The sequence below is a fragment of the Lepisosteus oculatus genome, chromosome 11, assembly GCF_040954835.1.
Source record: "Lepisosteus oculatus isolate fLepOcu1 chromosome 11, fLepOcu1.hap2, whole genome shotgun sequence".
NCBI classification, from domain to species: domain Eukaryota; kingdom Metazoa; phylum Chordata; class Actinopteri; order Semionotiformes; family Lepisosteidae; genus Lepisosteus; species Lepisosteus oculatus.
The window spans coordinates 15,091,965-15,116,907 of record NC_090706.1 but is presented as its reverse complement, the minus strand read 5'-3'; the positions used below and the strand labels follow the sequence as shown (position 1 = coordinate 15,116,907).

Below are 24,943 nucleotides of genomic sequence, written 5' to 3'. Positions count from 1 at the left end.
TTTAAGCAAATCCATTACATTATCTGACTGAGTCCATCTTTAATATAGCCAGTAGTGTTAGGCGGCTTTAGTCCTTAAGGCTATCGATTGAAGTCCTGATATTGTCTATTTAAATATCAGTCTGTCTGTAACCTTTTGTCTTTACATAATTCCATCTGGCAACCCAAACAAACGACTGATAAAAAGTGCATGATAATCTTTCTTTCCTTGTACATCTCTGGTGCTTCTCTGTGTTTCGGTTTGGATTTGCTGTGTTACTGTTACATTCAGTATGTGCATACAGTATACAGTGCTTATACATTAATTAATCTGAAAATCAATTCAAGATAAAGTATTCTTTCCTAAATTTTATTCAGGAAGTAAAAAGAGGACATTAAAAAAGTGTTGCACAACTGAGCGCCAGAACACACTGTGGCATGTATTTCACTCCCTGTGAATTTTTTCAGAATCTGTGCTTGCAACACGAGGGAATGTCAGCAGAACTGACCCAGGAAATGGGATAACAGGGTGTGTGTCACCTAAAAACTAAATGGAACAGGAAATATGTGAACTGTTGCTGTACCTTAGATACTAAAATTAAACTGAATAATACATCTAAAACAAGGACGTTGGCATTGCATCTCTACCTGGGCAAACAGCTGAGGTCTCCATGACCTCTCGGTCTGAGCTGCGTCTGTAATGTGGAACTAATGATCAGCAAAGCAGGGAACTAGAAAGCCTCGGAAGAGTCATTTCAACTTCTGTTATCAGTAGATCTGGGTAGACCACTTGCAGTCATTAAAGGAACTGACTGATTCTGGCTGTAAGTGGATGAATGGGGGTTTTGTGAAATTGCATCTGCAAATCATTTATAGAACTCTTTCTCTCTGCTTATCAGGTTGTCAAAATCTCAGCCCTGTGCTAGACTGGGGGCTAGAATGAGTAAATCAGGATGCTCCCTGAATTATTACAACTGAAAAACCCTTTCTAAAACCTGAAATACAGCATTTAAAAAGCAAGGCAGGGCCCTAATGTCTGTCTTGTTTATGAGTATCATTCAAACTAGCACCAAAGAAGACAACTTAATTACAGGCAGACTAAAATGGACTAGCAGATTAAAAAAGCATCTTTCAGATGGCACTGTAATTAAATGTGTTGAGTTGATCTCTTTACTTTACTTTATTGTTATGTAGTCAGCATGAATCCTTAACAGATGAGTATTCATAATGGCCCTAACCACAACCCAAACAATATTCCTACAGTAACATTATCTCCTACTCCAAAAACATCCTATATATATATAATGTAATGAATGTTGTTGTAATGTTACGTGTAGCCTGTATGCTAGGTGTTAACTGCTTCAACGAGGTGAAGTGTATTTTGATTGTTTTTTTTAATTTGTTTAGATTTTGTGCATGGATAAAACAGGCCAAGTAGTCTAGGATAATGACTAGACAGCACAAAGGTGTGAGCAGGCACAACGACCATACAGGAGAAATCTGGTGATCTGTATGCAGCTGCTGTCATCAGGATTACTGGATTGGACAATACATTAACTCCACCAACATGCAGAAAAACAAATCCTCATTCAGTGGGAATATTTCAAGAGGAAGCACTGAAATCTCAGAACTGTGTAACAAAGAGCCAGTCATTGTACCACAGGACCTTTTCATGCTGATAATCATATCTATCCCTTGATAGGGGAATGCAAATTTCAGGGCTGTTTAGGTGATATGTGAGGTGGCCGAAGGGCCAGCTTTGAATCACAGTGCACAGCAGTTACAGTAGGTCCCAGCAGACACAGAGAGTAAAATATCTTTATTTACATCTCGGTAGAAGTTGTGCTTTTGAATGAGCTGTAAATTTGGGTACAAGACTGCAGTGTCGAACAGTGCCACTAGAAAGTCAGAGACAGATATCAGTGGTGTCCTTGGCATCACCTCTACAGCGGCACTGTCTCAGACAGTGCAGGCTAGAACGGAAGTACAATATGAAGGTGGTAAAGAAGACCAAAATATTTGCATGTCCGTGAAATTATTCAAAAGTTTGCAAAAGCAAAACAAGACCTGAAAAAAATAGCAAAATGGCTCCTAAGTAATGCTGTTTATCGCCCTCTGGTGAATCGTGTAGACAGATCAGCACCATTTATGTCACAGCTACAACAGTAAGTTATTTACGTGCCCCTGGTCAGTGCTACAGCTAACACACATCTTTATACTGCAGGTAATCGATACACTATCAAGTCTCTCCTACACAAGCATCGCACAAGATCGTGGAATATTGTAAGTACAGCACTTTTTACCTTTTTTTTACTGTTAATAGTAACACACAATTAATAACAAGCAGTGGTGTTGAATAATACTATAGCTGCTATGTTTATACCACAGATTATCCTGAGTTGTTTCATTCCAAATTTTCAAGTACACACCCGTTAATCTGGTAACTGAAAAAGACTGATGGGTGTACAGTGAACTCAGGTGTGTCTGATCTCACTTTTCTCACAGTGTTTTTGACAAATACTCCCCCTTTCCCCCCATAAACAATAAAAAATAAATATTTTAAATATTGTTCCATGAGAAACATCTTAAAAAGAAGAGGCCATAAAGCGTAGCTTATGTACACAAAAAAAAGTTTCAGCTGTACTCAATGGTGCAGAAATCTTCCTGTCCCTTCTGTGTGAAAAATGTATGTCTTTCTCCTTCCAGGCCCTTCCCCAGTGAAGACAGCGTCCCAGATGAGGAGATCTACAATGGCCTCTCAGATAAGATCGAGTAAGTGCCATTTTATTTATTATTATCCCCAAGGGGAATCCTGTGAATCCACATCTCTAATCATGATCACCTTTAATGAAATGCCTTTATCTGTAGTACTTATTTTTCACTGGAGATCCCAATAATTTTGACAAACAGAAATGATAATTTCAGTCTTGCACCTTGATATGTTTACATGCATTGCTTGTTTAAGCTGAATTATAACTCTGATTTCAAAAAGCAACACCTAAGGAAAAATGAAGAGCCTTTGAACATGCAGAGGCATACATTTGAGCCAGAAATATTTCTGTACAAGAAAAGGAAACAAAAAAAACGTGACACAGCTGTACAGGAAGTGCTGACTGCGACTCAAGATAGGAGGCCATGTGTGAAAAATATCATTTTGTCACCTGCCATCCAATCTGTTCTCACAAGCTTATTAATTTCTATTAACAGTGCAATTATGGTACAATTTGACCGTGTTTTAAACTACGCATTAAAACAATTTTGCTTGTGTGGGACTAATTTACATGTAGGGATGCAAAAGGTCATTGCACATTTTGGTGTAGTTTCTAAATAAGTTTATTGTGAAGGCCCTTTGGAAAGCAGTGCGGGATTGAAAGTTTTGTTCTTAAAGCTTACTCTGAAGTTCACACAAATGATTCACCATTGCAAGATACATCCAACTTCCTATGCTTCCTCATAAACATTGAAACATTGGGTTAGGAAAATGACTGATTTGGATTCAGAGTATATATTTGAAATCCAGCAAGGAAGGAATATTTTAAACAAGAAAAAAGCACACCTTACAAAATGTCAGCTGTCACACCTTTCTCACAGCCATATTTCACTGCTGCTGCTACACAACATGACAGATGACCTTCATGAAGGATAAATCTAACCTCTGCATAATGTAATCCAAATCATTTTCACTGCAAGCTTAATGCACTGTAGTTGAAGGCGGAATGTAGGTTGTGTGATTTTTGAAAATTTAAAACGGTAAACAAAAATGATGAAACAGACATACAAAAAACAACACAATCAAGACTGAAAAAAAAGCTCAAACTTGCGTAGGCTTTTTTGCAGTTTTCTTATTGATATAATAAGAGTTACAGTTTGTGGTAAAAGTGATCACAAAATGATTGGATGTATAAAAAATCAGGGATACATATTAAGGTCAGTCTTTTTCAAAACGTTCAAGAAAGGGATCCCAGATCTTGTAGAAAAACTTCATAGTGGTTTGTCTCCTAGAAATTAATCCTCTCCATTGTAATTAAGTAGCAGGTTGTGGGATTGTAATGCTGAGGCGTACCTGTTTTGCACAGTGATACAGGTGAGGATGATGACGATCTGTACGACTGCGTGGAGGATGACATCGATGAAGGTGACGAGATTTACGAGGACCTCATGAGGACGGAGGCCCCTCCTGAGACGGTGAGGAGACACAAGCCCTCTCCCTGAGTCCCGAACAGCCAGCTCATGTAACAGGAGAGCTTTCGTTCTGCAATTGCTTAATTAGAAAACGGCTTGATTAAAAAAAATGGAAGGGTTTACAAGGAGGCTCATAATGTTGTACCTTGAATTCAGTGCCCTTTTTAGCTTTAAAATTCCAAATGAATAGTGAGGACTTTCCAAATAAATTCAGAGTTGTGATGGGGAAGGAAATCACACTGCCTAGAGGACAACAATTCTTTCATCGTCTTGACTCATTCTCACTCAATTCAGCCTCCCTGAAGATGAATGTAGAACATGAATCACTATAATGAAAATCCAGGAGTTACTGCTGTGCATTATTCCTCCTTTTCAGGGCTGCAACGATACAAATAATACAGAACCATTATTATAGTAGCAATAACCCATATTGATAATCGTAATAAAGTATTTAAGATAGCCTGTTGGGTCTTTAAGCATCCAGAAAGCCTTGTGAGTTGGACTTAAAATTTAAATGCCACTTTTGCATTTTTTTGGGAGTAAAAATATAATGTTCACATGTGAATGTGAGCGTGTTTTATATTGGCTACAATCTGTGATATATTAATATATGTCCCTCTCCACATTTTTGGAGTAGTAATATGTAAGCCTTCCATATTAAACACTGCTTATAAATGTTTTTTAATGTTCCACAAATAATAAAGGTGTTATATAACAGTAGTATAAGTAGTGCAGATACTGTAAGTTATAATCAAGTGATAATATGTTTCTAAAGACTTCTCAATACTTCAAAGTACAATATCTGGGAAAAAAGAGCCCCTTTTTACTCTTTACCTTTGAAATAAATTGAAAATGAAACGTAAACTACACTTTTTAAACAGATATTTGGAAGATAATTTCCATATTCAAGCCACAGCAGCTCACCTGGGTGGAGTTTTGCCTGGTTTCTGTGGTGTTCAACGTACTAGTGAGCATGTGACCCCACCCTGTATAGAATGCCAGTCCTTACAGGGATGACTCTCCCTGGCAATGCTGGTCCCCACTTAATACAGCTGGGTGGACTGGAGCAAATGGGGTAAAATGCCTCACTCAAGGTACAACTGCAGTATATGCAGCAGTGACTCGAACCCACAACCTGTCAGCTAAGAGTCCAGAGACTTACTCACTACGTTATGCCCTCCCAAATACATAGTCAACTAAATGTCATTAATACATTTCTAAAGTGTCATACTTTGAGTGTCATACTTCTGCAAATAACCTTATGGTTTGAGGTACTCTTCAGGCCATAGTCAGGATTTGGGGTTTGTTTCTAACATACAGTTTGTCTGCCACAGTGGTTGGTTGTCACAGGTCACTCTGTTAATGCTTTTTTTAATGTATTCCTCTCTTAAAATTGTATTATTATAATGAATTATTTCACAGGTATAAAACATTAATAAAAGACTTATAAATACTTTGGCAAGATGTCACAGTATAGAATACATTTGCCAGCAGCCCACATGGAGAGCGAGGTAGTTCAGTGAAGCCTGTTAACAGAATGTACTGTCCAGAGAATAAGACCCAGTGTACCTCAGTAAATCAGACACTATCTGTCTCCACAGCATCACAAGATGACAGAGGTGGACAAGAGGCAGTGCTGCCTGCAGGAGATCAAACAGACGGAGGAGAAGTACACCGACACGCTAGAGTCTATCCTACAGGTGAGCTGCTCCGTCTTGCCCGCTTCATTGCACGAGCAAGGGGACACAAGTGCAAACTGTGCGGAAGTGCACTTGATACTGAGAACGGGAAGCGCTTCTGCAGCCAAAGGGTTGTTAGAGTGTGAAACGAGCTGCCTAGTCATGCGGTTCAAGGTGATACCTTGGTTTCTTTCAAGAGATGGCTGAATGAGATCCTTGGACCAGCGAGCTATGAACAACCAAATGGGCCTGACTCTCTGAATGACCTCCTCTAGTCTTTTTCTTGTTCTTGTGCATAACTGTCGTTGGTGGGGAAGTGAGTGTTGATGTTATGTCCACATGTAGTCATGAGCTGTACTATCACTGTACAGATTTCCCTGTATTGGTGCCCTTCTGAGAAACACTGCCTTCTTCATCCTATTAGATAAAAGAACACGTGTTACTTTGCTTTCACATAATCAGAGATGCTAAATTGTATTTCTTTATGTACTAGTGTGTGCAGTGGCGAGTTCTCTGAAAATTTCATCATTAGTAATTATTATAATGTAGACTTTTTATTTGTTTTCTTGCAGCACTTTATGAAACCCCTTCAGAGATTTCTACAGCCTCAAGATATAGAAAATATTTTCATCAACATTGAGGTAAAACTTTGTCCTTGAACATGTGAAAGTGAGTGTGACAAATAGCACCTGTTGAAGTCAGGGTGTAGATTCACAGATAAAACAATGGCCTAAAAGTCAAGAAATGACCTGTTGTTTTTGATTTGCCTTTTGGAAGCTGTAGGTGAAAAATCATTAGAGAACCTGCTGATAAAAATGGCTTGAAAACTATCAATCTGAAATAAATCCAATTACTCTACTAGTCTCTGTGAATACAGGGTTGGTATAATTTCGAAATAATGTATTGAAGTTGTTAGCTGGTCATGAAATTGTTAAAGAAGTACCTTTTCACCCACATTTTAGGTATTTTATTCAATATTGCAAAAAGCGAAAAAGCAAATTGAAATGTAGATTTGTTTTAGGTGAAGTAGGTAACATCCATATTTGATCTTATACTGATTTTGATGGTGTTAAGTGAACAAAGAGCAGAAGACCCTTCCCTCTGGATGGGATGCTAATCCATTACAGAGCCTATCCCCAGCACACTCTGGTCCCCAGTCATACAGCTGGGGTAGAGTACCTCACTCTGGGATACAACAGCAGTGTCCACAATGGGGACTCAATATTTAATCTGTCTGCACATTCCATAAAGAACCAGAGTGTTCTCTCGAACCCAGTGTGGTTCTGTCTACAAAATGGCAAATGGTTAATATGAGACCCAAATGCCACTTTGTGGATCAGGTGAATAGATGGAAACAACAGAAGTCTTGGTTTAAACATGTTATCAGACTGGGGTATGGGAGGTTTGGATTTGTGATTCCAACAAATTGTTTGTGACCGAGGAAGCACCTACTAACCTGCTCCACCCGTGGCTGTTGCAGGAGCTGGCAAAGACCCATCGGAGCCTGCTGGAGGAAATCCGGAGCTCCATCATGATGCAGGGAGCAGCCAATCTGTACCAGGTCTTCATCAAGTACAAGGAGAGGTAGGACAACAGTGCGTCCCCTCGGGGCCTGGCATGACAGCCGCAGGCTCATTACCCATTTTAACCTATGAGGCTGGACGTATTAATCGAAAAAAAGAAAAGACACTACTCTTCTAGGACTATCTGGATGTGTCTTACATAACGTTTCGCCTCCCTCCAATAGAATTCCAATAGAAGGTCACTAATTATGTCATTTAGAGTTACAAACCTATTTTAGCTGTTCAGTTTATATTGGGGAAAAAAATTTGATTTTAGATTAGCTTTATACTGTAGTGTGGGCTGTGCTACAGAATATGTACTTAAAAAACAATACAGGATTGTACTGTGTCATGCTGCATTGTGTCATATAGTGTTGTGTTGTTTTGTGCTGTACTGTGAATTGTTAAATTAATCTCTTACTGTGCTGTATTGTGTTGTATTATGCTGTGTACTTGATTGTGTCCTGTTGGTCTGGAAGGCGCTGTGATTGACTGACTGATTGTGTCTGCAGTTTGCTGCTCTATGGTCGGTACTGTAGCCAAGTGGAGGCAGCTTCCAAACACCTGGACAAGATAGCCAGCATGAGGGAGGATGTACGGATGAAGTTGGAGGTCAGTGGATGTGAAGGGGGGAGAGGGGTGATCAGGACTGACCAGTTGAATTGAGCTGTTCCAGATACAAGCTAGTTGTGTTTGTGTAAGATCTTTGAAAAATGGATGAAAAGGATTCCAAAGTATTTTGAGTGTCTTTCATTTATCTTCTTACCTAAAGGTGTTGATGTGTTTAACAGATAAAGTCATTTTATTTAGGTAGAAAACCAGCTCCTGCTTGATCTTGCTTAAGATCAATTAAACACACCAGGCATCACGCCACTTCTTGAAAACTAGAAGTGAAAGTTGAGGTATTTAACAGAGGAGTAAGATATTGCTCTGCATCAGTTTCTGTTAACGAAAGGATCAAGGCAATGGATTTGTGCTGTTTGCAGTTCTGCCTCCCCCTGCATGTCTATTCGGCTCGTTTAGCTCCGCGCTGTGAGACATCTTTCTGTATAAAGTGGGACTCAAAGCCGACTTGCGGTGCCTCTCTCTCTCTGTGCTCCTTGCTGCAGGAGTGCGCCAAACGAGCAAACAATGGCAGGTTCTCCCTCCGTGACCTGCTGATGGTCCCCATGCAGAGAGTCCTCAAATATCACCTCCTGTTACAGGTAAACACACGTGTATATGTTGGAGTTCTAAGAACATGCAAAATGGGGTGATATGTGCACAATTAATGACTGGCATTACAGTCTAGGGTGCTTACAATGAGATATACTGTAGGGGTTCTGTCTTCTGGTCTAGCAGAGAAGGTTTATCATCCAACAGAGAACACCTGTAAATTCATTTAAACCGATTATTTGCTTTATTGATCAATATTTACAGGTGACCCCTCCCTTAAATTGTAAAGTGTATTCATCAGAGATACAAATTTCCCTGTTTGTACCTGGCATCATAAAGACACACAGCTGCACCCTTTTACATCTGTGCAATACTTGTGCATTAACAAGACTTGTACACTCCACTAAACGATGGTGGGGTGTAAAATATTGTTATGTTGCATTGTGATTCCCTGACTCTTTTCTGTTTTGCACACAGGAGCTGGTCAAGCACACCACCGAACCCCCAGAAAAGGAAAACCTGCGCACAGCTCTGGATGCCATGAAGGTGACTCTTTGTGTATTTTTTCTTGGTCAACATTTCCAGCAATCACATCCTTATATTGTACTGAGCCATCTTGTGCTTCCCCATACTGTACTGCACTGAAGAAAGAAGCAAATATCTTTTCCCCTTTGGAAAATAATTGATTCTGGTATTAAGTGCTCTAATGACCCCCTTAAAATTGTAATTCCTAATTTTTCAGTGACATTTAAGCACATTGAAATGAATAAAAATGAACAATGAGCATTTAAAATAATTCTTAGAGACAATGAGAAGGATAGAGAGGTATCAGAAGGAATCCCAAAACGGTTAGAGATACGACTACTAACTTTTCACATCTCATAACTGGGTCTGATAGAAGAACTTAGTGGAACGAGCAGCGTATTGAGTCATAAGCTGAACCCATTCACTGGGTGAGAGGCAGATGAGGCAGGAACTGCACAGGCAGAGTGCAGTCAGGGGAAACTGCAGCAGCGCTGCATGCACACAAGTACTGGACTGAGAAGAAAGCATGCACACTGGCAGACAAGCTGCAGGCTGCACACTGGCAGGAGAGCTGAGTGAGTGGTGCTGCAGATGGCTGGGGACTCTGTGACAGCAGAGCTGTACAGTGATGGTAGCATAGCTGGAAGGAACACAGTTCAGATCTGTAGCTGAACAGGAAAGAATCAAAGCCAGTGAATCCCAAAAAAGTCCAAGGCAGAATGAGGAAATCTTATCAAACATAGTCCAAAGAAGCCAAGCCAAGATAAACACAGTGGCGATGCCGAGCTGAGGGGTGATATGGAAACAAAGTTGAAACAAAGTAGAGGTCAGGAATCCAACAAAGCACAGAGAACAGAGAGCCAGAGACTCAGAGAAAATAAGATCAAGGGGTTCAGGGATGCATCTTGATAACGGAGCCCTGAGCAGAGTTTGAGCAGCCCTGAATCACTGAATCACTTAAGGCGGATGAGGTACTAAATTGTCTCCAGGTGATCCAGGTCTCCTGTCAAACTGGCACTGAGTGATTGGCTGGCAGAGCAGCAACCAGGACGAGCATGACATCCTAATCCGTTTACTCCTACCCCCTCCTTTCTCCTCAAAACCTGGTCTGAAGCTCTGAAAGTTTATACTGACTTTGAACTGTCGATGTGGACATGAGATGTTACTGGGTTGAGCCTAGGTCACTTACTATCTGGCTTTGACCATAATCCCCCAAGTGATAGCTCACAATGCAAGGAGCCTTGAAGTGGTGGGTGTGAGTTTAATCAGACAGGACTGTCATAGCTTTCTATACAGCATCTCACTACTGTCAGGCACTGCAGAGCTCTGAATAGTAAAAGACAATCAATTTAGATATGTGGGCATGATGGGGAGCGTGATTGCAGATCCTCGCTCTCTGCTTGGGGATACAGAGGATAGTAGCTATAAACCGCAGCTCAAAACATGATGAATTATTTGAAAAGGAATAATTGGCAATTCCAAAGTGAAGAAAAACATTGATGCCATCTGCCCATCTATCCTTTTTTAATAACTGCTTAGTACAATGCATGGTCATAGTGGGCCAGAACAAACTACATTGTGAATATAAACCAGAGATTCAAATGCACCACAAGGTCTGTAACAGGCTGCTGCAGTGATGGCCAGGGGGTTTCTTTGCGTGTTCTGTGTTTGTTTGAGAACTCACAGCATAGAAGTCCCCAGATGTAATCACAGTGTTGGCTCATTGATCTGGGCACATCTGCACCTGTTCTATAAAACAGGTAGAGTTTTCTTTAAAAATGTTTAAACTTTTTTATTCTTAATTAAAAAACTATAAAACATTCCACCTGCAATAAATAAAAAAATAGAATGTAGAAAATGTATACCGCACTGGAAAATACCATGCACACACCCCCTTTATACTAGTTCTTTGTAAAGCACCGTAAGTTTTGTCATATTTTGGTTTAAAATATTGCAGCAAATGTTGCACAAAACTACAGAACAGAGTTGCATCAGCAGCCTACGTCATTAGAAATTTTGGTGAAAAGCCCAGTAGTAATACTTTTTATTGTTTTGACATATATTGTTTTGATATTGACTTATCTTACAAGAAAATTGATTACTTTTGCCTGTGTTGTTCTCCTCAATATAAATCCCATCAAGAATTGATTTCTCAATTCTGTGGATTGGCCGTAGGAATTCCCAGATTTGCAAAGATGCTAATAGCACTTCACGGACTCACTGATCTCTCTCTCTCTCTCTCTCTCTCTCTCTCTCACTTCCTTGTCCTGCAGGACCTAGCACAGTGTGTGAACGAAGTGAAGCGTGACAATGAGATCATCCGCCAGATCACCTCATTTCAGCTTTCCATTGAAAACTTGGTGAGACCTTAGAGGGGTGGAGGGGAGGAGTGTGCTGATCGTCTCGTTCTGTCTTTGTCTGATACCACATACTGTGGGCTGAACTCACAGCATCAGCCTAATCCCTCCAATCCTATACATTTGTGTCACTGACATATTCATTCATCAGCATCAAAGCTGCAGTGTAGCAAAGGGGCTTGCTTTTAGAAACTTGTTTAATATTAGTGTGTTAAAAGGATCTTGTTGTCTCACTTTTGCACTCTTCACAAAATGCAGCACACTACTGTAAACTGGCAGCATATCACCATGCTTGTATGGCTTTTTGTCTTTTGCTGAGGGCTTGTGGTGCCTGGCTATATATCGAGCAGGAAGTGGCTAGCAACTTTATCTGTACTGGTGCAAAACAAACTGAGTAGAATGTCACATCAAAGTACAAGTGCACCATTCGGTTATCAAAATCCAGATGTCTGCTGAGGATGATTTTAATGGCTATGGAGAGTGGTCTCCTCAGCTTCTCAGGGTAGTTTTTCAAGGTCGGCTAAAAGAACTTTGAGAGATCAGCTTGAGGAACTGGACGCTTAAGGTAACTCTGCTGTACTTGTGCATTAGTTGGAGCGTATCAGAGAGTGATTTCTCTAAGAGACTCCACTCCATTTTGCAAGGCTAGGGACATGAGTACTTCTCTAAGGCCTCCTGCAGGGGCCTATGGTGCATCCAGCTTCTCTGTCAGATTTTTTGCTGACTCATCAGAATCCTTTTGTGCTGGATGAAACAATAACTCAGCACTCTGCAATTTTTCTCAAGGTTCCGAGTCATCTTTGTAGCTACTCTCATCAACATTTCAAATGAGCTCTTTGGAAGAAGAGGACAGCTGTTACCCATTCCATAGGACCTGGCTGTTTCTGTTCAGTAAAGTGGAGATAGTCTGCACCTTGGTTACAGATGCGACCATTATGCTCCACTAGTCTAAGTGGACTGCTGACTGCTGCTGAGTGCTATGTGACTTCAAGGTCATGGGTTTAAATCCCCTTGAGCCATGTGCTTTAAACACTACTGTATGAATTAGTGCCAGGACCTGAATGTAAAACCTTGAAGTTCCAAAAGAGTAACAGGAATAAGTCTGGAACATAATGACTGTTTCCTTCCCAGACACAGTCCCTGGCCATGTATGGTCGACCCAAGATTGATGGAGAGCTGAAGATCTGTGGTGTAGAGAAACGCTCCAAGCAGGACAGGTGCGTGCAAGTGTCTTCCTGTTAAAGGGGTTGGCATCTCTGAGCAGCATGAATCAAGCAATCAATCAGTTAAGCTAAAGGAAGAACTTAGAGGCTCAGCGCAAGTGTGCCTAAGAAAGAAAATAAGAGATCCTTCCTTGGATAAAGTTTTGTTTAACTGTGTCATTCAGAACTTTCAAGAAGCATTGGAAAAATAAAAAGCATCGTGGTGGGCCAAAAGGACCTTTCCTTTTATTTTAACTAATACTGTTTCGCTATGTTATGAGTAACATCTGAGCAGTGCACATGTGCATCGTGTTTTGCAGGTATGCCTTCCTCTTTGATAAGGCCATGGTGGTGTGCAAAAAGAAGACCAGCGATACCATGGAGCTGAAGGAGACCATCAACTTGTACCAGTACCAGCTCCGTGACGACACCTCGGGGGAGAAGGACAACAAGAAGGTACCTCCCACTCCCCGCCACACCACCCCAACCCAGCCCCACAGAGAGAATGCATCTTCCCCCCTGCAGGGCATCAAAAGAGTCTTAGAAGTCTTCCTACATCACCAGATATTGCCTCACACAGAGTGAAAAGGACTTGAAAATCGGCATGCAGGTGTTTAATGTTCTCTTTCTTTTTCTATTTTGCAGTGGTCCCACATTTTCTGCCTAATTGACCCTTATGGGCAGAGCGGCTACGACCTCTTCTTCAAAACCAAGGAGCTGAAGAAGAAATGGCTAGAGCAGTTCGAAATGGCTCTGTAAGGAAATTTTAAAAGGCTATTTTAAAACAGCAATGCTACTCTTTAGTATTGACATAATTAATTCAGGTCACATCACTAACATAACTGCTACTGAGACTCTCCCAGTAGGCAGTATGCTAGTCAGGCAGTTTGGTTTTCAACAGTGATTGACCTCTGTAACACTTTGGCAGATTGTGAGCTTGTAGCATTTCCAGCTAGAGTCTGCCTCACTCCTTTGCTTGATGCAAACTGTAGAGATTGTTGTCTCTACTGGGGACTGCAGTGGGAACATGGGTGTGTGACCGAGACAAGTCCCCATTTGCGAGGAAAGAGCTGTACCTCTACAGGATCATGGTGGGAAAGCTCAAGGTGGAGAAGCCCCAAAATGAGCATGGTTTAAAAAGAAACTTGCTGCCCCAACACTCTGATATCACACTTCCTTTTCTTTTTGACAAGAAAGCAATTGTAATGCATGCTTGGAAAAAAAATTGTCCATGTTGAAGGTTTTGGCTTCTGTTTTTTTTTTTGTTAGTTGATTGTTTGTGTTGAGTGGTGGGAAAAATTATATCTAGATCTGGGAGAAGCTTTCTGCCAGTACTGTTAAAAAGATTGTAGTCGTGCACGTGCACATGTATTTGTAAATGAATGACATTGCACATTACTTAAAAATAATTGTCCTTGAACTGGAGGATGCAATTAGAGGATGCAATCACAATATTTTAGAGTGAACCTTACATAAAGAAGACAGTTCCAAGAAAATGTGAGTGTTGTCTTACCTGACAGTGGCTTCCTTGTTATAACTTTTGAATTTAAATACATGCTGATATATGGGATTATGGACTGGAAATAGGCTTGTTGCCATTTGCCATTTCTATTTTGGAAATGTCAAACATGCAGGTTAATCATTCCACTTTTGTACAGATGTGACATGTCTCCCAGTTAGATTAAATGAAAGGATTCAAGATCATGGTGGTTTTAGGATTAAGGTTTATACAAGTCCCAAAAATATCCGAACCAGGAATCTGCTACGGTTCACTTGCCTGGTTATAGGACAAAACCAGTGAAACAAGCATTTGTGCGTCTGCATGCATCTTTCTGTGTGGTACTTCTCTCATGTTGGTCTCTTTCCTGCATCAATAGGTCCAACATATTCCCAGAAAACAGCACGGCCAATAGCCATGACTTTCAGATGCACAGCTTTGATGACACCACTTCCTGCAAGGCCTGCCAGATGCTCTTAAGGTGAGAGAGTGAAGGTGAATTAAAGTGAAAAAAGGGAAAAGTGGTTTTGAAGAAACAAAAGGTGCTGTAAACAGGATGCCCGAAAACGATGTTGCTTGCCGCCCCAACAATCTGATCTCGTGCTTCCTTTTTTTTTCTCTGCAAGCCTGCAGTTGTAATGCACGTTAGGAAACCAAAAGAAACCAGAAAACCTTGACGAAGGCTTGGCTTCTGTTTTCTGTTAGCTGAGCATTTGTGTCAAGCGTCATGTGGCGGGAAAAGTAATTTCTAGACCTGGGTTAAGCTTTCTGCCTGTTTCATCATTCCTGCCCTTACAACGTGAACAGCAGCCGTAAAAGTGTTTTCTTGTAAGTTCCCCTGCAGTGCTCCAGCAGGGTACCCTCCTCCTGACCATGTCCGAACCCTGTGCGCAGTGCTGAAACCGTGTGTTTGATCCCCAGGGGCATCTTCTTCCAGGGGTATCGCTGCACACGCTGCAAGGTAGCTGCACACAAGGAGTGCCTGGGAAGAGTGCCTCCCTGCGGGAGAAACTCAGGTGCTTTTTTTAATTTATTTTTGTCATGTTTTCTCTCAAACTAGCAATGTTCTCATTTATACATTATCAATCAATCAATCTTGTAACTTCAGTTTTTGTCCCGTGTGAGGCTAAACTAACTCCAGATTGTCTGTGTGTGTCCTTACAGATTTCTCTGTTACAATCAGAAAAGTAGGTGATTTCTTTTTTTTTAATCCACTTACTGAAATACTGAAATCGATTGAAGTGTCTGTTGTTTTAAACTGGGCATGCTCTCAAACTGCTCCTCTCCTCTTCCAGAACAAAAACAACAGAGCCACACTTCACCGACAAAATGACCCCGGTAAGAGAGAACTTTAAAACATAGTTTGCATTGCATTTGTATTTTAAACATTGCTTGTTGTTCATGAAAAAAGCACATGGGCAAGTACATTTATAGGCTTTATTCAGGTTGAGCCCTGATCAAGGACCTGGAGGGAGGGGAAGAGGGCTATTTGTAAGTTGTCCTGTACTGAAAAAGAGTAAATATTTAGCCAATGCATAATTCTAATAAAAAAATAGCCTTGTGCCTTAAAAGAATTATTGTTTATTATTAACTTGTGGCAGTGATTCTGAGTTATCAGTGACTGTCTTCTTTTTTTCTTTAGCCAAGTTCTTAATCACAGGGAAATTTATTTTAGTTTTCTTAGTGAGCCATACTCTTGTATTTGCTTTCAGCTCTTCAAAACGTGGTATGGAGTTTGTAATTGCTATCAGCCCAGTTTCAGAACTTCCCTTATTCAGGTGCGAAGGAAAAAAATACAAACACTGTGGGTGGTGTTGGCCATATTATTTTCACTTGTGTTTGTGTCTCATAAAGTGATCACCTATTTTCTTTTAAGAACATGAGAAAGGTCTGTAAATGATATGGAGCTTCTTGTTTTTAGTCAGAAATAAGGAATCATATTAGCAGGTTGATGAGAGACTGTATCAACTTCTGTTGGAAAGAAAGTTGGTTAAAATAAACTTTAGTCGGGGTAGTTGTGAAATCCCAAAGCCTGGGTGCAGAACAAAGGCTACATCAGCAAGCATTAAGTTACGGGTACTGATTAGCAGCAATGATTTAGCGCCCAACTGGAACAAAAACCAGCGGACACAGAGATAATCCAAGTCAAGGATGGACCCCCAACAGGTCATGAGACTGAGGACAACATCTCATTCCCCTCAGCATTCTGAGGAATATGTGTCAGGCAATGATCTCCGTCTTCTGTGCACCTACTGACCCCTTATAACATGTATGTGAGCCAGACGTGTGACTTCTGCAGAGGTGAGATAAGTCCCATATCAGGAGGTGCATGTCTGAAGACAACGGGCATCTAGTGTAATGACCCCTGCATTACACTGTCTAGAAAGAATGAGGCAAAGATTGGGAATGTGTGGGGAACTAGAGGTGAGACAGAATATTTCTTATGGGTGTCATGTCCACATTAGTATATCATCTTGGCATGTTCGGCATGGGGTACGTCTGCGTGCAAACATGAGTGGGTACACATATGAGTGCACATAAAGCTGTTTCGTTCCATGATTGTCTCGTACGTCCCTTATCTTTGGAATACTCGCTTTTAATCTCCTTCGTACCTTATGCGAATGAGGGCCTGAATCGGCAGTTGGCTGGACAGGCAGCAAAGAGAAGTGTTGAATTTATCCCAAGAAAACAAGAAATTAACGAGAGGAAGGCCTTCCTCTTCGAGGTGGTAAATGGGTGACATTTTAACCATTCAGGCGGTTTTGGACTTTTTGTGAATCACTTTATGAGTTGGTCTTGTTATCTGACATTTGGTTGACATTTAGACCAAATTGAAAACTTGATGGTTTTGGGTCATAGTGGGGGAGGACTCCCCTTTTGAATGCTGGGAAGTATGCACTCAAAGTGAAGGCAGGAGCGTGACCACTTGTAACCTGACGTAGTACAGTGTGCATGATAATATAATGGTATAATGTAAAGCAGAGCCACAGATAAAAGTTACCTCTACTTGGTGTAATTTTTCTTCTCTTTTGAGCAGCTGTATCACGTAATATAAAAGTATATATATATTATAAAAGTAATATATCATTCATAAATTTCACATGAATGGCACATGTGTATTACAGGATGCTTGAAAAGCAGAACATTGAGTGCTACAGGCAAGTACAAATCAAAGTTTTGGCTCATTGGCCAATCTCTCCATCAATCACCGCCCTGTCACTTCATAGTGGATGTTCTTTTTGCGAGAGGCTTTTCACATCTCTCCACTGTGGACGAGTCATGAATTCTGGCTAATTCCCGATTCTGTGATGTCTGATTGACCAGGTGGTCAAAATTTTGATTTGATCCAGGACTAAGCTTAGTGTGGGTGTATCTTTTTCTTAGAAATAAGATTGTTTTCATTTCTGAACGTAGGCAGCAGTGCGAAGTTAGTGGTCAGGGTACTGCACTCATAACAGGAAAGTTCTAGGTTCAAATTCTGGGTCAGTCTCTGCTTATTTACCCTTGAGCAAGGCCCCTCACTCAGATCACTCCGGTAAAAACATTCAACTGTACAGTTGCAAGCAGCTTTGAATATAAGCGTCAGGCAGATAACGTAATAGTTGTTTCTTTGGTATTTTGAAAGGTGTCACAGAGGAATTTTGGAAAGCATTTTCCCCAGTAACAAAATTGAGAAGTTACATGTCAGAATCTGTGTGTGTCACATGTTCGAGTATACAAACGAATGAGGCTTATTTTCTTTCGGTGTCTCTTAGCTGAATCTTGATCAGGGATCAGCAATCCAACAGAAGCCTCACTGTCGTGGATGAGGGGTAGGTGGTGCTGGATATTTTCAAAAAAAAGTCAGGCAATTCTGATGGTCTTGCTCCCTCTCCCACCAGGTCTGCCCAAGATGGAGGTGTGTAGCGAGTATTATGGGCTGCCTCCTCCGCCAGTGGCGTTCGGCCAGCCACTGCACCTCTCCCTGGGCGACATCATCGAGCTGACCCGAGCTGAGGCTGACCTCCAGTGGTGGGAGGTAAGGACCGGCTGGAGAGAGGGCAGTTTCCGGCAGTCGTACGGAATCGACAGCTGGACACCGCCTTGTGTCGCCCAGGTGGGGCCTGCACCCCAGTAATGGACAATTGGGATCCTTTGAGTCAAAAGGCACCATATAACTGCAGAGAATAAATCCTTATCATTTCTTTTTTTATAAGCACCATGTGGCTCCTGTTAAGGTTTCAAATTCAAAGTATTATTGTGACTACACAATACTAATACTTAATCCATATTAGTAACCTTTTGGCAGCATGGTGGTGCAGTGGTTAACACAGCTGTCTCTGAGTGCTGGGGCCCTGGGTTCAATTCCAGACTCGGGGTGCTATCTGCATGGACTTTGTTGTTCTCTCGTGTTCAAATGGGTTTCCTCTGGGTGCTCCCGTTTCCTCCCATAGTCCAAAGACGTAATGGTAGGTTATCTGGCTTCTGGGAGAACGGGCCCTGTTGTGAGTGTGTGCGTGTCTGTGTTTGTGTGTGTCCGCCCTGTGATAGGCTAGCATCCTGTGTACCCTGCCTTAGAAGCAGTTAAAAATGGATGGAGTAACCTTGTCGCTCAACAACAGTCGGAAGCACTTGCACTTCCCTTAAGTAATATGATTTACAAGTTCCAGTAATTTGTTTAATTAATCGCTTATGTCCCAATGGCAGCACTTAAGAGCTGAAGATTGTGTAAAGGCTACCCCCTGCTGGCCTGATTAATAAACAGTTTAAGTCTGGGGCCCATTAATGTTGGAATGTTTTTTTTTATCTGAACCATTGTACCGACGGAATGGGTGCTATCACAAATAAAGCTGCTAAATTAAGTATAATTGCTCTATAACTTGCTGTTCTAATCAGTGTATTTACGCTTCAGTGCTCTCCACATTCACTTTACACTTTGCTCCTTCTGTGAAACCATGCCTACCCTCCTCAACACAGAAATAACTATCTCCCACCATCTGCCAATGTTACTTTCTGTTTTCAGTCCCCTAGAAAAAACTTCTGATATGAACCCATACTTTAGAGGTATACAATGATCTCTGATGAGCTTTGCTTTTTTTGTGTTTTGATATGTTATGTAGAGAATTAATTTATGTTCAATTTGTTAATTGAATTTATAGAGAAGACAAAATAATTTATTTTGTAAGTCTCGGGAGGAACTTGAATAGTGTTGTCACCTAATCAAATGGTATTTTGTCCCCACTCCAGGGCAGGAATATCACTACAGGAGTAGTTGCAGGATGGTTTCCGAGCTCTAAAGTCAAGCCCTTCATAGCTGTGAGTAACTGATTCATGAATTGTGTTTGCTGTTTATTAATTATTTGACTCCAGAAAGTTTTCGTTTTTCATAATTCATAATAAGACCTAAAGAAGAGGTTAAACAGCTTGGCCTATGCGCCTGAGTTCTGTGCTAACCCCGCAGTTTTGTTTTGTTTCAAACTAGCAGATCATCAGTACAGTACTAGAACATAAAAGATACTCCCAGGCTGAAATAGCACACTGTTGGTAATCTGCTAAATAAAAAGTCCAGTTTCTCATGCACATTCATACCATTCCTGTTCGCAGTTTCGTTGAAGTTGGATTGAACTTAGTTAGGCACAGAGACACCTTTTGTCATTCGTTTTCCTGACTTCTATTAACTGTTTCAGACTTGTATCAAATGGTCTCAAAGCAATTTCTCTGTTTTTTACAGAGGCCCATCCCAGACCTGTCCTTTTACCCTTGGTGAGTAGAAATTTCCTTGGAAATGACAACACACTTGCAACGGTAGCATTAAAGCTTGGGCTGTGGGGGGGTTTCCTGGCTCCACTCCTGCTTGAGGTCGATGAGCACAGAGACAAGTCTAGGATGAGAAATCGGAGAAAATGAATCCTCAACACTCTTGCCATGTCTGCTGGCAGGTACGCGGGCAGCATGGAGCGGGCAGGGGCGGAGTCTCTTCTGATGAGCCGATCTGATGGGACATACCTGGTGCGGCAGCGACAGAAAGATGCAGGGGAGTACGCCATCAGCATCAAGTGAGACCCTCCTCCTCCGTCAAATTTCTTACCATGTGCAATTCCCGCTAGTTCAGGGTTCAGACCCCAATGGTCTGTTGTTAGAGTGTGCACCGCTCTCCAAAAGAAAGTCTGCAGGGATGTAGGAAAAATAGGAAACCAATTTTTTTTACCACTGTCAAAATTCACAAGGTTCTGTATAAAAAGAGGAAGTGCAATATACTTTTACACACAGGATATAGGTTAATACACATAGGATATAGGAAAACCTGGGCAATCATCTTTCTGAATGGCCTGATTTGCTATGACATCCCAAGGGAGTGGAACATTCCCATTTTTTTACCGGGAATGGGATCCTGTCTTCTGTGAAGGTCATTCCCATCTTTTCTTGGGTGTACTGATGCCTTCTCTGCCATTTCTCTTTTGTTGCTGGGCTATTTGTCCGCTATCCCATTAAAGCACATGCACCTCTCGCACCACTGACTCCCTGCTGTGGCTGCATTGGTTCCTGTGAAATTCGATCTCTTGGACCATGTATAGAACATGCCTGCCGGCTCATTTCCCAACACTGACCAGAACCTCCCCTCTTTTCTCAGGTACAACGTGGAGATTAAACACATCAAGATCACCACAGCCGAGGGGCTTTACCGCATTAATGAGAAGAAGGCATTTAGAGGATTAATAGTAGGTGCTTGTTCTGTCTTCCATTGGCTGCCCTTTGAGCTCCATGATTCTGGTTGAGTTGGTATACAGCCAGCTTAGTCCAGCTGTCAATGTGTTTCCTTTGTTATATCTTTTTTTTCAATGCACAAGTAATCCTCAGCACACTGTACTGCTCTATGATAACATGTTGATTTGTCAAAATGTTATAAGTGACATTTGCTTGTTACAATGTGTTAAGTTACAATGCATTGTATACACACTCTGTTAAGTGGCATGCAGTATTGGATTTCCTTACACCATTAAATGAGCTTTGTGCTACACTATACCAAATACCATTAGAAATTATGGAACTAAATCCAGTGATTTGGGACAATTCTGGACCTGAGGTCCTGTTTACATGGAGTTTGCATTGTTACAGCAATGGGTTAAGTTGTCTAGGAAGTGTCTTGAAGAATCTAGATAAATTGTGTAACACCTGGCAGTGTAAACATTTCAAGCTTCAAAGCAAAGAGGATGTAAAGGGGATCATAGCAACCATAACGTTCACCTTGGCTTATGTTAGTCCATTAAGTTCTGGGTAAAAGATTAAGTGTCAATTAACAGTCCAGAAAGACTCCATATTATATCAGATCAAGACAAGAGATAGAAGGGGGAAAAAAGGTCAGACCACAAGAGAAAGAGGAGACAGGAGGAGACGAAACTACAATCTTGGCTAGAGATCCTTGTTGAAGATCATCCGAGAAGACTATTAGAGCTAAGTATTTGAGTCTTGCTAAAGAGATCTTGCTATTCTGTAGCTTGGAGCTCTGGAGTGGAGAAACCCTCATTTTAAAACTGCCTCTCCTGCTTAGTGGGTGCATTTCAGTAGGGAAATAGGCTCTCATTACATGTGTGTCATCTGGGTTAGAGAGAGATTTAATCATAGGTTGTAATCTATTAGTTTAGAAGGCACCTTATGTCTTCTTGTGACCTCTGTAGGCATAAGATGAATACTTGGTAGCAGTCTGGGGTTTTCCCTGGTGGTCTAGACATACGTCTCTGAAACGTCATGTCTGTAAACTTGTCATGGACATAGGGAAATGTGTGTGTTGTATATTTATGTTGTGTGTAGTGTAGTGTTTGCATTGTCACTATAAATAAATATTTGTTTGCCAAGTTTGCCTGAATTCTTTCTGAACTCTTTTCACCAACGTTATGCCAGAGAATAAAGAATTCACGTGCCTCTCGGGTACTGTATAATCTTGGAGAAATCCTTACAATCATTACCGATTGGTCCATTCCCGTTATTCTCTAATTTTCGTACCCTCCCCATTTGTTATAGTATGTTCTCCCCATGTCTTTGTGGGATTTCTCCCATAGTCCAAAAATATACTGGCAGGTTAATTGGCTTCTGGGAAAATTGGCCCTGGAGTGAGTGTGTGTCTGTCCTGTGATGGACAGGCATCCTGTACAGGCTTGTGTAGCCTGCCTTGTGCTTGTTGCTTGTTGGGATTGGTTCCAACTCAACCACAACCCCGATTTGGAAAAAGTGGTTAGAAAATGGGTGGATTGATACAGTGATCACATCACAGTATACAGTATGTCACATCAGGTGTTGTAGGTCACATTGCAAATTGGGCTCAGATCATTTCAATCACCTGTGTGCAGTCCTGTTGTGGAACCTGGCATGGCCCATGCTGGTCAGGTTAACTCAATGGAGTGGTGCTAATTTTCAAGAGAACAGCTTTCTCAGGACTTCAGTCTTGGAATTGCAGATCTAGAGCTTTGTCTTCTTTTCCTACAGGAACTGGTGGAGTTCTATAAGCACAACTCGCTGAAGGAGTACTTTAAGAACCTGGATACCACCTTACAATTTCCCTTCCAGGAACCTGAGCACAGCTGTGTCACGCCCTCTCCAGGTGGGTACCTGTCCTCCTCCACCCCCACTTCCTTCCTCCCTGCTAGGCCCTCTTGTCTCAGAAGATTCCAGGAATGGATGGAATAAACCCCTCACCTTTGCAAAGAGCTTGAGGCCTTCCTGGTTGTGCTGGTTCTTGTCCTGAGAGCTGGATATTTTGTGCTCAGTACCTAATTCTGAGAGAAATTGCCCTGATGTGCACAGATGAAAGAAATCCTTATTTTTGTGTTTCATCAGTACAGTTTGTGATGTGCTGCATTGTATTTAAATATACTGTACACCTATATATAGATATTTATCTGAGTAAATCTGTGTAAATAAGGAGTGTGATTTTTACTGCAATGTGTATTGAGAATCACGTGTTCTGTGCACTGTGAATTAAGTAGTCACGTAGCTCATTTTGCATTCGGTGCCATGTGTTGTGTGCATATGTATTTTGTGTATTCTGTTTTGAGCACACCATGTTCGGAGTGTCACTGTGCCATTACAAGTGCTACATGTTGTATGCTCTTCGTGGATTAAGTGCTATGGGCTGTGAGCACATTGTGGGTTCCACCCTTGTGCTGTGTGTTTCAGGTGGCAGTGTGAAGTACTTCGGCAGTGCCAGAGCCCGTTATGACTTCTCAGCACGGGACCGTACTGAGCTGTCTCTGAGAGAGGGAGACATTATCAAGATCATCTCCAAGAAAGCACCCAGTGGCTGGTGGAAAGGAGAGGTGTACGGACGGGTAAGAATGACCACTCTTGACTTTATTTCTTCCTTTTGTCATTCACTTTCTTCCTGTATTTCCCTCTTCCTTGTTCTTGTTCTTTACCTTTTCTTCCGAAATCCTGTTTCTTGGCAAGAGACCAAACATTAACACAAAGGAGGATGGCCACGGCAGCAGTACCAGACTTTAATTTTTTTTTTCTTCACTCAGGTTGGCCTGTTCCCAGCCAACTACGTAGAGGAGGATTACTCCGACTATTGCTGACAGACAGGCGTCGTTGACATTCCTGACAACCTGAGATAAAGTGCAGATGGGTGGCCGATCCAGGGGCACGCTGACTCTTCATATAAGCACTGAGTGGACCCACACTGGGGGTGGGGCTGAGGGGAGGGCAGTATGGGCCTTGACTCCCAGCATCGCCCACCAGTGGAGCCGCACAGCCACACTGTCCCCCGGGCATTCCCCAGCCTCTTATTTATTTGATTTTCTTTTTGTTTTGTCTTTCGAGAAAAGCCCAGACCCTGCGCCCTTCATGGGGGGACTTTTCGATGGTCTTATTTTAGCCTTTTTATTTGGTTGGCTTTGTTTCTTGTTGCCTTCCACTCCTGCTTGGCTGTGGCGGTGATTGTAGTACCACAATTCTGCTGGCATCCCGATGAGAAAATGATCCCAGTGCTAACGTAAATAAAACAATGGACGTCAAAGCTGGTGCTAAACCTTTAAGTACTTTGGGCAAATCTCTGCCTTCACTAGAGCTGCCACCTGCAGCTTTTCTGATCAGTAGCAACTCTGGTGATGCAACAGTGAATTTCATAAGCAAGCATGTGTAGAAAGCTGTGAAGAGTGCTGCCCCATTGATGACGAAGGAGGAGCTACCTGCAACTTCTTCTTTTTTGTCCCAGTTGAGGAAATGTGGCTGCTGTCAGCGTTTTCCAGTTACGACTGTGACTTACGGGAACAGTTTTTGCTTGAAACTTCAGGGAACTGTCAGATTTCTGCTTACTCAGGTAAAGCAGGGGCAGGTTGCATAGCGTGGGAAATTCATTGCTCATCTCCTCTCATCATTAGTCTGATTTCCAGAAGACCGTTCTGTGTTGCCAAATTTGTGCTCAGTTTCTTGGTTTGTGTCTTGATACACCGTTTAAAATAATGCACACGTATAGTGAATGTAATGTCCTTATTGAATAAATAATGCATTTGTTTTCCCCTTATATTTATTTAAAGGTCTGTGATTGATAGGAACTGTATATGTAGCACTCATTAATCAGGTTGTATTACAGGAGCAGATTTTTTAATTCTGATATTTAAGATGATAAAGTTGGCACAGGTTCCTGCAACTCCTTTACCACAGAAAACATATTTCACTATATTTCTAGAAATATAATGCCAGATGTTTCAATCAGCTTCCATGTCTAAAGTTTCTGTGAACCATGAGGCCAGCCTGTATTTACAAGAGTGTCAGACGAACCCAGGAGTCTGCCTGTGTGGAAAACAGGCCAGAGATGCATTTGGGTTCATCTT

General features: G+C 41.6%; 1 protein-coding gene across 2 annotated transcripts in view; it reads left to right on the top strand.

Annotated features, from left to right (window-relative positions):
* Positions 1-24,633, top strand: part of LOC102683314 (proto-oncogene vav) — a 47,683-nt gene extending 23,050 nt beyond the window's left edge. For both annotated transcript variants that reach the window (XM_015349270.2, XM_015349271.2), the window contains exons 3-27: positions 2,203-2,261; positions 2,685-2,750; positions 4,055-4,163; positions 5,762-5,860; positions 6,412-6,480; positions 7,320-7,423; positions 7,914-8,013; positions 8,511-8,606; positions 9,034-9,102; positions 11,355-11,441; positions 12,570-12,655; positions 12,961-13,096; positions 13,286-13,395; positions 14,518-14,619; positions 15,060-15,154; positions 15,303-15,325; positions 15,434-15,476; positions 18,020-18,156; positions 19,365-19,433; positions 19,849-19,880; positions 20,057-20,173; positions 20,749-20,836; positions 22,599-22,713; positions 23,289-23,440; positions 23,633-24,633. In XM_015349270.2, the coding sequence (XP_015204756.1) occupies positions 2,203-2,261; positions 2,685-2,750; positions 4,055-4,163; positions 5,762-5,860; positions 6,412-6,480; positions 7,320-7,423; positions 7,914-8,013; positions 8,511-8,606; positions 9,034-9,102; positions 11,355-11,441; positions 12,570-12,655; positions 12,961-13,096; positions 13,286-13,395; positions 14,518-14,619; positions 15,060-15,154; positions 15,303-15,325; positions 15,434-15,476; positions 18,020-18,156; positions 19,365-19,433; positions 19,849-19,880; positions 20,057-20,173; positions 20,749-20,836; positions 22,599-22,713; positions 23,289-23,440; positions 23,633-23,686 (2,217 nt within the window). In that variant the 3' untranslated portion in view covers positions 23,687-24,633. The remainder of the gene's footprint in view (positions 1-2,202; positions 2,262-2,684; positions 2,751-4,054; positions 4,164-5,761; positions 5,861-6,411; positions 6,481-7,319; positions 7,424-7,913; positions 8,014-8,510; positions 8,607-9,033; positions 9,103-11,354; positions 11,442-12,569; positions 12,656-12,960; positions 13,097-13,285; positions 13,396-14,517; positions 14,620-15,059; positions 15,155-15,302; positions 15,326-15,433; positions 15,477-18,019; positions 18,157-19,364; positions 19,434-19,848; positions 19,881-20,056; positions 20,174-20,748; positions 20,837-22,598; positions 22,714-23,288; positions 23,441-23,632) is intronic.
* The last annotated feature ends 310 nt before the right edge of the window (positions 24,634-24,943 follow it).